Below are 13,280 nucleotides of genomic sequence, written 5' to 3'. Positions count from 1 at the left end.
CGCTTCAAAGAGGCTTCCCCTTCAGCAGTGGCTATCTCGAATAAACACCTTGCCAGCCACCGGACTCGATCAGAGCCTGGCCAGCTCTCCCTCTCCTTTGTTTTAGAGATTTTGGTGGATTTCAATAGCAGATCATTTGAGCCACTTGTTTTTTGTCTTTCTGCGCTTTAAGTTCCCGCTCTTCTGTTTTAAATTCACCAATAAAGAGTGAGCCCTCGAAACCCTAGGCCCCCACCTCCAACCCCAGTAAAGGCAGAACCCCAGGCCTGTGCGGTGTGCTCTCCCTCTCTACCCACGACCTCGCTGTGTGGCCCCAGGTATATGCTGTGTAATTTCCAGGTCCTGTAAGTAATGAACCTTTATTTTCTAAAAGTTTCCGGATGGTTATTGCTGAAGGGCATCTTGCAGTCATAACAGGAACCACAAGGGCCAGTCCAACCACAACAGTGGTTACTGATAGGCTGAGATCTGCACGAGACAAGCGCAAACCCCGTTTTGGGTCTTTCCGTACACGCCCATACACGCCCTATGCTCTCAATACCTGCGCAGGGCCTGGCTTTCCTTTTGCTCCCTAGTACCAGGACATGCACACACGCATACACACATGCATACACGCGCACACATACACATACACACACACAGTTATTCCGGGCATGTATGTCTACTCTGTGGGTTCCTTCATTTTCTCTGATTTTTGTTTGTTAAAGAGATTTTACTTGCAAAACTATGAGGAGAACGGCATTGTCCCGTGTTCCATCACGTAGGAAAATCTTGATCGGTTCCTGTGTTGCCAAAGGGAGATCAAGGATCTTGTTTTCCTCAAGATCTCATTGAAAGCTTCAAAGAACATGCCATGATCAAAGTGTTCTTTGTTTTATTTTAGTTTTCAGGATGAAAATTTGGTTTTTGAGGAGTTTGCTCGCCAAAATCTGAAAGATGGAAGAGAACTTAAGGAAGAGAAGACAGACCAGGAGGCGGCTGTGGATGAGTGAAGAGGCGGCTCAGGACGGGGAAATGGGGTCGTTAGCAGCATGGTAGCAGCCCCCCACAGTTAGCCCTGTAGTTATGCTAAATACCAAAGTGCGGGTCTTCTTCACAGAAATAAAGTTTGTCTCTTCTGTCCTGGTTGTGAGTCAGGCTGACTTGTTGGGGGAGCCGAGTGACGTCAACAGCACGCAAGCTGCAGCCTTGAGGGCCCCTGAGTCTGGGAAGGGGGGAGGGCAGCATCTAGAAAGGAGACCCATCAAGGCGAGAAGGCATCCTGAAATCAATGCACTCACCCGAAGGGGCCTGGTGTGTCCCGGGCTTTCTCCAGGACCCCTGGGGTAAGCTGTTTCCCTGGAAACTTGGAGGGGGAGCAGTGTGTCTAATGACCTGACCAATCCTAGCTCCAGGGCACACAAAGAGCCTCCCAAGAGAAACAGGGCAGTGGACAAATGTGGCTAAAAACACTCTTCAACTCTGAATTAACTTTTGGGTCCAAGTCCTGTTTGAGCTCTGGGCTGTTGGTTGTTTCCACTGAATGCAAACAGCGAAATGCGAGTTGGCTGGTTTAAAGGGGGAAAAAAGGAATGCATTGGGAGGACCTCAGAGTGGCTCAGAGAACTGACTTGAAGGAAGAATCTCCAGCTGCCACACCTGGGCTGGGTGGAAATCAGAGAAGGCCCGGGGTCCCAGCCCAGGGGCTCAGGGTCCTGCCCTCTGGGGTGGCCATTCACCTGCTGGTAGCTCAGAGCCAAATGCTCCTGGTCTCCGAGCCTCTGGTTCCAGCGTGCCGTTTCTGGGCAGGAGAATCTGGCCCAGCTTCGGTCAGGGGATCAGTGCCCTGGGGCCAACAATGGCAGAGCCCAGCCCTGGGAATGGGTTGTCCCAGAAGAGGGGGTTCACTGTGAGTCAGACAGGCTTCTTGTTTAGACTGTCTCCATTGAGATTGGGCATAGAAGGGGTGGGGGAAAGGATGCTCGCGTCCGGGAGGAAAGTGGAGCTGAAGAAGGAGGAGACGTAACGGAGGTGATGCCAGGGCCCTGTCCTTTGCAGAATCCCCTTCTTGGCCCGTGGTAGCCTGGCCTTGGGGCCTGCTAATGATGGCAGAGAGGCTGAATGGCTCTCTTGGTGGCCACGGAGGGGCTTGGGGGATGTGCAGGCTCTGGTCCATGTCTCAAGGGAACAGGATGAAAGGAGGTTGGAGAGTTCCGCACAGTTTAACCCGCTCACAGGAGGTACGAGGGTGAATGGGAGGGGGCATGTGTGGGCTGGACACTCGGGGTCAGGTCTCCAGGACCAAGAGCAGTGGCAGAGGGCCAGACACAGTGTGGGTTCCATGCATATGAAGGCTCCCACATCTGGGTTTGTTCAGCAGGATTCCAGGCTGGTTTGTGTCCTGGGGACTGGGCTTTAGACCGGAGGCTCCACTTGGGAACCTTGGACAGGATCCCATACACACAAAGCAAGGTTTGAACTTGAGTGGTGAATATGAGGCACTCTGATATTGACAGGGATGAGGATTCATTTCTGGAGGAGGAATAATAATAATAACAACACAGGCATGGGACTTCCCTGGCTGTCCGGTGGTTAAGACTCTGCACTTCCACTGCAGGGGGCACGGGTTCGATCCCTGGTCAGGGAACTGAGATCCCGCATGCTGCGTGATGCGGCCAAAAAAAAATTAAGAAAAAAATACAGGCAGAAAGCTGTGGGTTTGCAGGGTCAGACACGATTTCCCCATCGGCAGGCTTCCATTCCAGCCACACCCCTCTCTCAGGATACTCAGGGAGGCGGCATGCTCCTCTGGGAATCTGAGCCCTTCTGCTGCCCTCCTACCCCACAAGCCCGCAGGTTGGCTGTGGTTGGCTCCCGCCCGAGATGCCGGGCAAGCCAGGGACTTGGGAGGCTGCCTGGCAGGGCCTGGTGAGAGGATCAGCCAGTTGGTTCCTGCATTGCTTGACCCCAGGATATCCTAAGTCAGGGTGGGCAGTAATAGGTCGGACCTTTGTGTGGGTGTGAGAGCCAGAGAGAAGAGCTGGAAGGCCAGTCCCTGGAGAACAGAGGTCAGAACAGCCCTGGCCCTCCAGGTTATTCTGGTACCAAAACGCCTGACTTTCGCGTGCTGGCTAGTTTACGACCTGCAGCTGGCCGCCCCTACAAGGGCGAGCGGGTGGGAGCAGGAAGTGAGCAGCCGCTGCCCCGAACGGGATGTGGAACCTCGCCTTGGCTGGGCCTGCGCACTAGAGGCGCTGTGTCTGCTCTGGCGTCGGAAGGTAGGATGTCCCGTGTGCAGGTTGGATGTGCAGCCCAGGGTTTTCTAGGTAGGTGCAGTGGGAGAAACAGGGTGCAGAGGAGCTGAGGGTGCTGCATGGAGAAAGCGGCAGCTGAGAACTTGGGGCAAAGTTCTGCAACCTGCAACCAAAGGAGAAGTAGGGGTCCCTGCTATTTATTGGGCACCTGCCTTGTGCTAGGCACTTCACCTGTTACATCTAATCATTCCAACCATGCTTCCCATTTGTTAGATGAGGAAACTGCAGTTCAGAGAGGTTATGTACCTTACCCAAGGTCACACAGCTAGTGAGAGTTGGAGTCAAGATTTAAACTCTCGTTTCCCTGAGTCTATAACAACCAGAACTTTGCTCACCATTTTTATTTTTTTTTTGGCTACACCGTGTGGCATGCAGGATCTTGGTTCCCTGACCAGGGATTGAACCCGTGCCCCCCTGCAGTGGAAGCTCGGAGTCCTAACCACTGGACCGCCAGGGAATTCCCTTTGCTCACCTTTTGATTCTGAATGTGTATATGAGAGTTTGGGGGGGGGGGTCGGAGCATTTATTATTCAACAATGGCTGCCCTTAAGTTTTTCTTTAAGTTGAAAATATTATTGAGATAATTATATAGATTCACATGTAGTTGTAATCCACCCATCTTTTTCAGATTCCCCCCTTTTTACTTGTATTCGTGTGTGTGTATTTAGTTCTCTACAATTTTATCACGTGTAGATAACTTCTTTTTAGAGTGTCTGTTTTCCTATTCCTTTAACATTTTTCACTGCTTGCCTCCCAGTCTAATATCACAACCCTAAGGGTTTAGTTTACTTATGCTTGGGGGGTGGGCAGGGAGGGGGCGGCAGCTGGGTGCACTTGGAAATGTATGGGGGTGGTATTTGGTTGACACAGGTCCTGGGGGCCAGGGGAACTACGTGTCGCACACAGTAAAGCAAATGTCCTGCTCCAGATGTCAATCATAACCGCAGTTCAGGGTAAAATAAGATAATTCCCATGTTTTCAAGTGCATCCTTTATCTATTCTAACGTGAAGCGGTTCTTTTTGACAGGAGGTGCACTTCTACATTGACAGGTCGAGAAGAAAGATTAGGTTGGATGTGAAGTGTGTTATTACTGCCACCTTGATATGCCCTTAAGGTTGGGTAAACTCGGGGAGCAGCATATTGTTAGAGATGATTCACAGCGTGACTCATTGCATAAGGAGGTACGGGCGAATGTGCTCTTACAGGCGTGCCACCTTGGGGGAGGTCTCCAAGGGAACAGCACTCTGCAGCCACCAGAGAACACAAAGCCTTCTTTGCTCATCAGAGGAAATATGGCAGTTATGTTCCTCTGATTTAAGAACATAATATAGTTCTTACTAAGCCTAATACTCTTTTTAAAAATATACTTTTTATTTTCACATAGTTTCAGATTTACAGAAAAGTTGCAAAGAAAGTACAGTGAGTTCTCCCATACCCAGTTTCCTCTAAATTATTAACATCTTACATTAGGATGGTGCATTTGCCACACTGAATGAATCAATATTTACATATTATTATTAAACTAAAGCCCATTCTTTATTCAGATTTCCTTAGTTTTTACCTAATGTCCTTTTTCTGTTCCAAGATCCCACATGACATTTAGTCATCACATTTCCTTAGGCTCCTCTTGGCTGTGACAATTTCTAGTACTTTTTCATAATTGCAAATAGACTCCTATTCAGCCACAGTCTCTACCTCCCAACGCTCCCTTGCGTTCACGTTCATGCCCTTGGCTTTTCGCCTCTAAAATGGTGGATCCTGGAACCCTGGTATCCCCTGAGCATCTAACGGGTATAGGCAACAGCACACCGAGACATCTCAAGCTCAGTTTGCTCCAAACCAAGTTCATCTTCTCCTCTAGGCCTACTGTGCTCAGTGGGGCGTTCTTCCCTGGAAAGCCCCGTATCTGGGAGGCATTCCGACTTGCCCTGCTCCCTAATCTCCTGACTAGGAGCAGCTGGTCCCTCTTCTTCCCTCTACTATGTCTTCTGTCTGTCACTTCCTCTCTCCACCTCCACAACTACCTCCTCGGTTCTGGCCCAAATCAGCATTGCCTGGATTGGTAAGTCACTTTATTTTTTAAAAAAATATTTATTTATTTATTTATTTTGGCTGCACCAGGTCTTAGTTGCGGCACACGGGGATCTTTAGTTGTGGCATGCAGACTCTTAGTTGAGGCATGAGAACTCTTGCGGCATGCATGCGGGATCTAGTTCCCCGATCAGGGATAGAACCCTCCTCTGCTTTTCAAAAACCCTTCAGTGGCTTTGGTGCCCAGAGGATAACGTCCTTGCTCCTGAGCCAAACAGAGGCTGCTTTGGGTCCTGGTGCAGCTCACCTTCCAGACTCCCCACAACCTGACCAGTGGCTCACCAGCAAATCCAAATCCCTTGTCATCCTCCCAACTTGCCTAGTAGTCTCCTGCCTTTTTGTGTTTTCCTGGAAAATTCCCTCCATCCCCTCGCCTTTCAGTTCAAATCTCCAAACCAGGCTGGGGTCACCCGTCCTCTGGAGAGGCTCCCCTGACACCTCTGGCAGAGTTATCACTCTTTCTCCTGTTGTACCGTCCCTCCCCCTACAACACCCTTAGATTTTTGCACTTATGTATCACACTACATTGTAATTAATTGATACAAAAATCACCAGCCTCCGTGGAGATGCAGGACACCCTCCCCTCTGTGCCCTTATTAGTCAGCTCCTTGCTGTCATAACAAAGTACCACAGGCCTGGGGGCCTAAACAACAGAAATGTATTTTCTCACAACTCTGGAGACCAGAAGTCTGAGATCAAGGGTTCGGCAGGGTCAGGTTCTTCTGAGGCCTCTATCCTTTTCTTGCAGATGACTTCTCTGTGTGTCTTCGCATGGTCTTCCCTTGGAGCCTGTCTGCGTCCAAATGTCTTCTTATTGATGTAAGGACACCAGTTGTATTGGATTAGGGCCCATCCTAATGGCCTCATTTTAACTTGATTACCTCCTTAAAATTACCTCATTTTAACTTGATTACCTACCTATCTCCAAATACGGCCACATTCTGAGGTACTAGAGGATTAGGACTTCAGCGTATGAATGTTGGGAGGGGGGACACAAGTCAGCCCATAGCGAGACCCTTCTCTCCTCTTTCTTCCTATGAGCTCCTTCGAGCCTCAGCTTCCTGGGAGGCCTAGCCCTGAAGGGTCAAGGACTTGGGAATCACATAGTCCCAGTTCAAATTCCGCCTCTCATGCATTCCTTGGGAGACGTATCTGAACCTCAGGTCTTCATCTCTAGAATGAGACCATCAAGCTTGCTCTGGGGGACATGTGTGTGGACTAGAATCGCTGGTCAAGTGTCTGGTGTGTGGCCGGTGGGCCGTATACGGGAGCCATCTCTGTCCTCCCGCGTTGTGGAACTTTCTGTGACGATGGAAATGTTCTGTATTTGTGCTGTCCCCTGTGGTAGCTGCTAAACCACATGCAGCTGAAATGTGGCTAGTGTGACCGAGGAACTGAAAATTTAATTTTAATTAATTGAAATTGAAATTGAAGTAGCCACACGTGGCTAGTGGCTACAGCACTGGGCAGCACAGCTGGGTTCACCAGGGGTCCCCAGCGTGTCCCTGCATTAGGCCCTGACACGCTCTGTCCTGGCGGTGAATCCATTCCCCTGGCCATGTCCCCACGCCAGATGCTCCTCTGTGGCCCCTGGGGGGGGGGTCTCACTTATTTTGCCTCTGGAAAGCATTGTCCAGTGCAGTGGGGGCCAGAGCGTGCTGACCCGCAGGCAGGACAGGAGCCACTGTGTCTCTAGGAGCAGCCCTTTGAAAGGGCAAGGGGAAAATTGTGCAGCCCCTTAGTACCTCAGAATGTGGCTGTATTTGGAGATAGGGTCTTTAAAGAGGATTTGCCCTTCTCAGGTGGCACCAAACCCTTCTCCACCTGGATGTCCCATAGGGCAGCAAAAACTCAGCTGATCTCACCTCCAACTTCACTCCCACTCCTCCAGCTGTCTTAGCTGGGAAGGAGGGGCTTATCTCAAATTGCCTCTGCCTCTCCTCCAGCTACCCTCCTAAGTCCACTTCTCTGTCTCCCCAGCCCCTCCCAGTAATCCAGGGCAGCCACCTGCCCCGATTGCTTCAAAGCCTGGATCACAGGCCTCAGTGACTTAGCCCCGCCCAGGGTTAAGATGGCTCAGGGGCTTCCTGTTGCCTTCAGGACTCAGCCTAAAAGACCAACCCCCTTATCAGGTTTACAAAGGCCCAGTCTGACCTGCCCGCCCACACGCTCATCTCTTCAAGTATTTTCCTTCCTTCAGGCTACAGTTTCCCTTTTTTCCAGAGATGTGTTCTTTCTTGCCTCCAGGTCTTTGCACAATCTCATCTCTTGCCCTGGAACAGGGGTCCCCGGTTAGGGATAACTCCTCACATTTTCCGTCTCACTTTATCTTTTTCTCCAGGAAGCCTTCTCGGATGGAACTGTGTATCCCTGTTCCGGCATCCCAGAGGCCTGTCCAAGTACTTTCTCTCCTGCATTCATGCATGCATTCACCCACTCCAAGAACTGTCTGTCGTGCAACTAACTACTAAATGCCAGACGCTTCTTCAGATGCTGGAGACACGATGCAGGGCAAGAAAGACAGTCCTGGGCCGCCTGGAGGTCACTTACATTCTTGAAGGGGAACATTAAAGATGAAAAAGAGTGAACACAGAAATTAAAAAAAACCCACACAAATTGTGTCCCAGGAAGAAAAGAAACAGACGCTAAAACCTGTGGTTCTGACACCACCGGTGGGGGCGAAGAGACACCCGGCAGGGGCGCCACCTCCGGCTGCGCGCGCGGCCGGCAGGGGGCGCGGAGGGGCGGAGCTGGAGACCGCGGTCCCGGCCCCGCCCCTCAAGGCCCCGCCCCCCGCCCGGCTCGGCCCCGGCCCCGGCCCCGCCCCCGCCCGCTGTGCGCGCGCTGGCCCGGCAGCATGGCGGCGGCGGCGGGTGCCCCTCCGCCGGGTCCGCCGCAGCCGCCTCCGCCGCCGCCGCCTGAGGAGTCGTCCGACAGCGAGCCCGAGGCGGAGCCCGGCTCCCCGCAGAAGCTCATCCGCAAAGTGTCCACGTCGGGTCAGATCCGCCAGAAGGTGAGCCCGCGGCGGCGGCCCGGGCGCGCGCCCCTCACGCCGCGCCAGCCCCGTGAGGCCCGCAGTTCGGCCCGAGCAGCCGCCCAGGCCCGGCCCGGCCCGGCCTAGGGTCCCGCCGGGCGCCGTTGCCCGGACGGAGCGCGCTCCGCGGGGTAACGGACCAGGCGCCCGGGGCTGAGCGCGCCCCCCGGCGGGGCGGCGGCGGGGACCCCGGGCCGGGGAGCAGGTGGGCGCCGCGCGGGGCCGGGCGGGCGGGGCGCTTGGCGGGGCGGGCCGCGAGGAAGCCCCACGCCGCGAGGACCGGGAGGGACAGGCCTGCAGGCTGGGGGGCGAGCGCACCAGAAACGGGGACTCCTGGCTGCGTCCGGCCGGCGAGCGCTCCCCGACTCGGGTTCTGCACATTTCTGAGGACGGATCGGGCTCTTTCCCGCTGGTGCTCTGCACTCACCTGTGGCCCCTGAGAAATCCGATTGGACCCAGGTGTGGGGCTCTTCCCTTCCCTCCCCTCGCGTGTATTTTCGTGCGGGAAAGGGCAGGGATGCGCGTCCCGTGACCGTCTCTCTCTCCTTCCCCGGGAAATCGGGGAGAGGGGGCTGTCCCTGGCTGCGCACCCGCTTGGCATCTCACTCTCGGTGGAGAACTCCAGACGCGAAGTATTAGCTGCAGAAAGACGCATTTCCTTTTTGCAGGAGTAAAGTTGCACCCTTTGTTTTCCCATTGCGGTTTCTGTTGCAAACTGCTTTTGGGTTTTGCTGCAGGTGAGCCCTCTGTGTTAGCACACGGCTTCCTCAGGCAGGTGGTTGGACAGGTGGCTGAGGGCAGACTGGGTCTGTGGACAGCCTGGGCAGATCCAGCTGGCACAGACTATCTCATCCCGCTGCAGTGCGCTTTTCCTCCAGGGCCAGTGAGTTCAGCTGGTACTTTTACCGTGGGAGCCATTTCTTGCTTAATCTTATGTCAGCCTCTGATACCTGGGGTGGGGTAATCTTTTGTCCTAATGTTACAAACAGTTTTATTGTGAAGTGCTCCAGTTATTCAGCACGTAGGTATTGAACACCTCCTTTGTTCCAGGTATAACAGTAATAGTAATAATTATAACGGTAGTAATTCTCCAGTGCTTACTATGTGCCAGGCACTTTTCTTGGGTTAACTTTACAGCACTTTACATGGGTTAACTCATTAGCATTGGTGATAACGCACTGTGTTGGGTGTTGTCTGTCATTCCCTTCTTATGGAATTGGAGGTGGAGAGGGTAAGTGTCTTGCCCGGGGTGTCACTGGTAGTAACTTGGATCTGGACCTGAACTATGGTCAGGATCCCAAGATGGAAGGCAGTTTCTCCATTTCGGGGTTCCCAGCCTGTAGGAGGAGATGGACACCCGTCCATGTGGCAGTATGATGTAGTAAGTGCTGTGGAAGCTTAGAGGAGTGAGAATCCAGCTACCCTGGGAGGCAGGATCTTGCGGGAAAGAGTTTGTCAGGCTAAGTAAGGAAAGAAGGACTTTCCACCTAGTTGAATGTTGTATCTGCAGATTTAGGCACACCTGGGAATGGTCAGAAGGTGAGTGGGTCAGATTGAGAGGAATGAGGAAGAGACTGGAAAGGTAGATCAGGCTGGATTTTGAAAGGATAGCCCTGGAGTTGGGTTTGTGGCCTTGGGCAAGAGGGAGCCACTAAGGATTATTCAGAGCATGAGAGTGATGGGTCAGAGGTGCTTTTAGAAAGATCTCCAAGTAGCCCTAAATGGTACTGACAGGAGTTGTTCTCACCTGTTGCTTGGTCCTCAAGCATGGTGTGTGCCCAGTATGGGTTGGATCATGTGATTTACAACTGTTATTAAGATTTGATCTCTCAGATATTCCAGTGTTTGTCCAGAATTCTGTTCTTAAGGAGGCTTTTTTTTCCCTCTTAAAACAATAGCTGTTATACCAGCTGTTCTGGCTGAGGAGGAGTGATGGGTAGAGTGTTAAAAATACACCCTGAGGACTTGAGTTTCTGAGTACAGTCACATCTGCTGTACAGATAGCTTAAGGTTGAGTTTTCTTTTGTGTTGTTAGAGATTGATGGAATGTGAGGTTTACTGTGTGTGTGGTAGCTCCCAACCTCCCTTCCCCACTCCCCCTTTTAAAGCAGATAAGCCATTCAGAAAATTCCTCTGGTATATGTGGTGCACAGGGGAAATATCCAGAATGGTATGGGGTATCATTCTGAGTCCAAAAAGGAACGACCCACTTTAAGTATTTAAAACAGAGAGTGTTCAATGGGGAGTGGTCGCGCAGGTGCTGAAGAATTGAGAATGCAAACAGTGGGCAGTGAGGCAACTCTGTGATGAGGCAGCAAACAGGAGACCACTGCCACCCCGAAGCTGGAGGACAAGCCGGGAGGCAGCATATCAGGAACAGCTACCACTCGCCAGAGGCTGGAACCACCATGGGTCATCTGGCGGGGGCTGGAGGCTTGGAAGGACACAGCTGCTCATGGAGACTCACCCCATGCCCCCTCCTGCTTGGGAAACCCAGCCTGCAGGGATCAGCCCATCTGCAATTTGGAGTAGAGCGGAAGAGTGAGGAATGGCACTGAGGACAAGCTGGCCCAGGACCGGAGCTGTATGTGTGTCAAGTTTGTGAAACGTTAGTCCAGTGCGAGCTAGAGCTGTCTTAATGGAAAAAGAAAAGGAAGTGTCTTATGACAGTGCTTCTCACATTTTCATGTGCAGACACGTCCCCTCGGGATCTTGTTAAAATGCAGATTCTGGTTGAGTAGGTCTGGAGTGGGGCTAGAGGTTCTGCATTTATCACCTTCCAGGAGATGCTGCTGGTCATGGACCAGACGTTGAGAAACAAGACCATAAGGACGTGTATAAAGAGAAGCCTTACCAAGCGCCAAAAGAAATCTTTATTCGTGAGGTTCTTTTAAAACTTTTCCTCAAGTCTTTGATGGGGAAAGTCTTTGAAAATTTGATGTGTATAGATTTGAGATGGTCGTTTATTAGTTTAGCATTTCATGTATGTCTGATATTTTCATATGTTCCAACTGTCCCCAGCAAACACATTACTTCTTTTCATTTCCTTACCATAGTACACAGTAGTGATTTTATAGGACCACATACCTAGTGTGGAAAAAAGAAAATGGAACTGATACACTGGTAAATTAGTTTATGAACACATTATAAGGTATTTTGAAATCTGAGTAGAGAACAGTGTGATTCTGTGAAGCCTTATCAGTTAAGATGGAGCTTAATTTATTTAAAAGTTTTTAAAAAGTTAACATTTTTGGCTTTGGGCATTAAAGTGCTTATATTCTTAATTTCAGAGTTAAACAAAGTATTTTTTCCATTGTGAAATGAAGACTAGTAGAAAGTAAGTAAAATGTTCAAGTTGTAAAATACTTAAAAAACAGCTTTACTAAGACAAAATTCACATACCATACAGCTCACTCATTTAAAGTGTACAGTTCAGTGGTTTTTAGTATATTCACGGTTGTGTAATCATCACCACAGTCAGTTTTAGAATATTTTCATCACCCCAAAAAGAAACCCATGGGACTTCCCTGGTGGCGCAGTAGTTAAGAATCCTCCTGCCAATACAGGGAACACGGGTTCGATCCCTGGTCCAGGAAGATCCCACGTGCCACGGAGCAACTAAGCCTGTGCGCCACAACTACTGAGCCTGTGCTCTAGAGCCCTCGAGCCACAACTACTGAGCCCGCATGCCACAGCTACTGAAGCCCGTGCGCCTAGAGCCCGTGCTCCGAAACAAGAGAAGCCACTGCAATGAGAAGCCTGCTCGCCACAACTAGAGAAAGCCCGCGTGCAGCAACGAAGACCCAACGCAACGGAAAAAAAAAAAAAAAAGGAAACCCATAACCATTAGCATTTACTCCCCGTTTCCTCCCAACTCTCTCAACCCTAGGCAACTGCTAGTCTGCTTTCTATTTTGTGAATTTGCTGATTCTGGACATCTCATATAAATATAATATGCAGTATGTACCCTTTGTGTCTGGTTTCTTTCACTTAGTAAAATGTGTTCAAAATTCATCCACGCTGTAGCCTGTGCCAGTACTTCTTTTCGTTTTACTGCTGAGTAATATACCATTGTATGGATGTACTACGTTTTATTTACATTCATCTGTTGATGGGCATTTGGGTTATTTTCACTTTTTGGCTATTCTGGATAATGCTGCTATGAACATTCATGTACATATTTCTGTGTGTACATATGTTTCATTTCTGGTGGATATATACCTAGGAGTAGATTTGCTGGGTCACATGGTAACTCTATGCTTAGTCTTTGAGAAACTGCCAGACTGTTTTCCAAAGTGACTGCACTATTTTACATTTCCACTAGTAAGGTATGAGGGTTCCAGTTTCTCCATGTCCTCAGTTGTTTTATCTTTTTGATTATAGCTATCCTAATGGGTGTGAAGTGGTAAAAAAGGTTTTTTTTTTTTTTCTTAAATATTTATTTATTTATTTTTTGGCTGTGTCGGGTCTTAGTTGCAGCACGTGGGGTCTTTCGTTGTGGCACGTGGGCCTCTCTCTAGTTGTGGCTCGCGGGCTTAGTTGCCCCGAGGCATGTGGGATCTTAGTTCCCTGACCAGGGATTGAAGTGGCATCCCTTGCATTGCAAGATAGATTCTTAACCACTGGACCACCAGAGAAGTCCCTAAAAGGTTTTTTTGAAGCTAGTATGTAGCAGTATTTAAGAGTCTAAACTTTGGTGTCACGAACAAGTCTCCAAACCTCTCAAGACTTGGTTTCCTTATCTGTAAATAGGGAAAATACTAGTTCTTGGGTAACGAGTGGTGACAGTAAATGTTAGGTGTGTGTTCCTGAGCCTCAGTTTCTATCTCTGCAAAATAGAAGTGATATTAATAGTTCTCAG

General features: G+C 50.4%; 2 protein-coding genes across 2 annotated transcripts in view; both read left to right on the top strand.

The window, feature by feature from the left end:
- Positions 1-1,080, top strand: part of SAG (S-antigen visual arrestin) — a 30,114-nt gene extending 29,034 nt beyond the window's left edge. The window contains exon 15 of the mRNA XM_068543725.1: positions 884-1,080. Within this exon, the coding sequence (XP_068399826.1) occupies positions 884-992 (109 nt within the window). The 3' untranslated portion in view covers positions 993-1,080. The remainder of the gene's footprint in view (positions 1-883) is intronic.
- Positions 1,081-8,241: 7,161 nt separating this feature from the next.
- The window catches only part of DGKD (diacylglycerol kinase delta), a 107,997-nt gene continuing 102,958 nt past the window's right edge, over positions 8,242-13,280 (top strand). Inside the window, exon 1 of the mRNA XM_068544197.1 lies at positions 8,242-8,398. Within this exon, the coding sequence (XP_068400298.1) occupies positions 8,243-8,398 (156 nt within the window). The 5' untranslated portion in view covers position 8,242. The remainder of the gene's footprint in view (positions 8,399-13,280) is intronic.

Source organism: Eschrichtius robustus, chromosome 5 (genome assembly GCF_028021215.1).
Source record: "Eschrichtius robustus isolate mEscRob2 chromosome 5, mEscRob2.pri, whole genome shotgun sequence".
Classification (NCBI taxonomy): domain Eukaryota; kingdom Metazoa; phylum Chordata; class Mammalia; order Artiodactyla; family Eschrichtiidae; genus Eschrichtius; species Eschrichtius robustus.
Note: the sequence above shows the minus strand (reverse complement) of the source record. Positions and strands in the feature narration are given on the sequence as shown.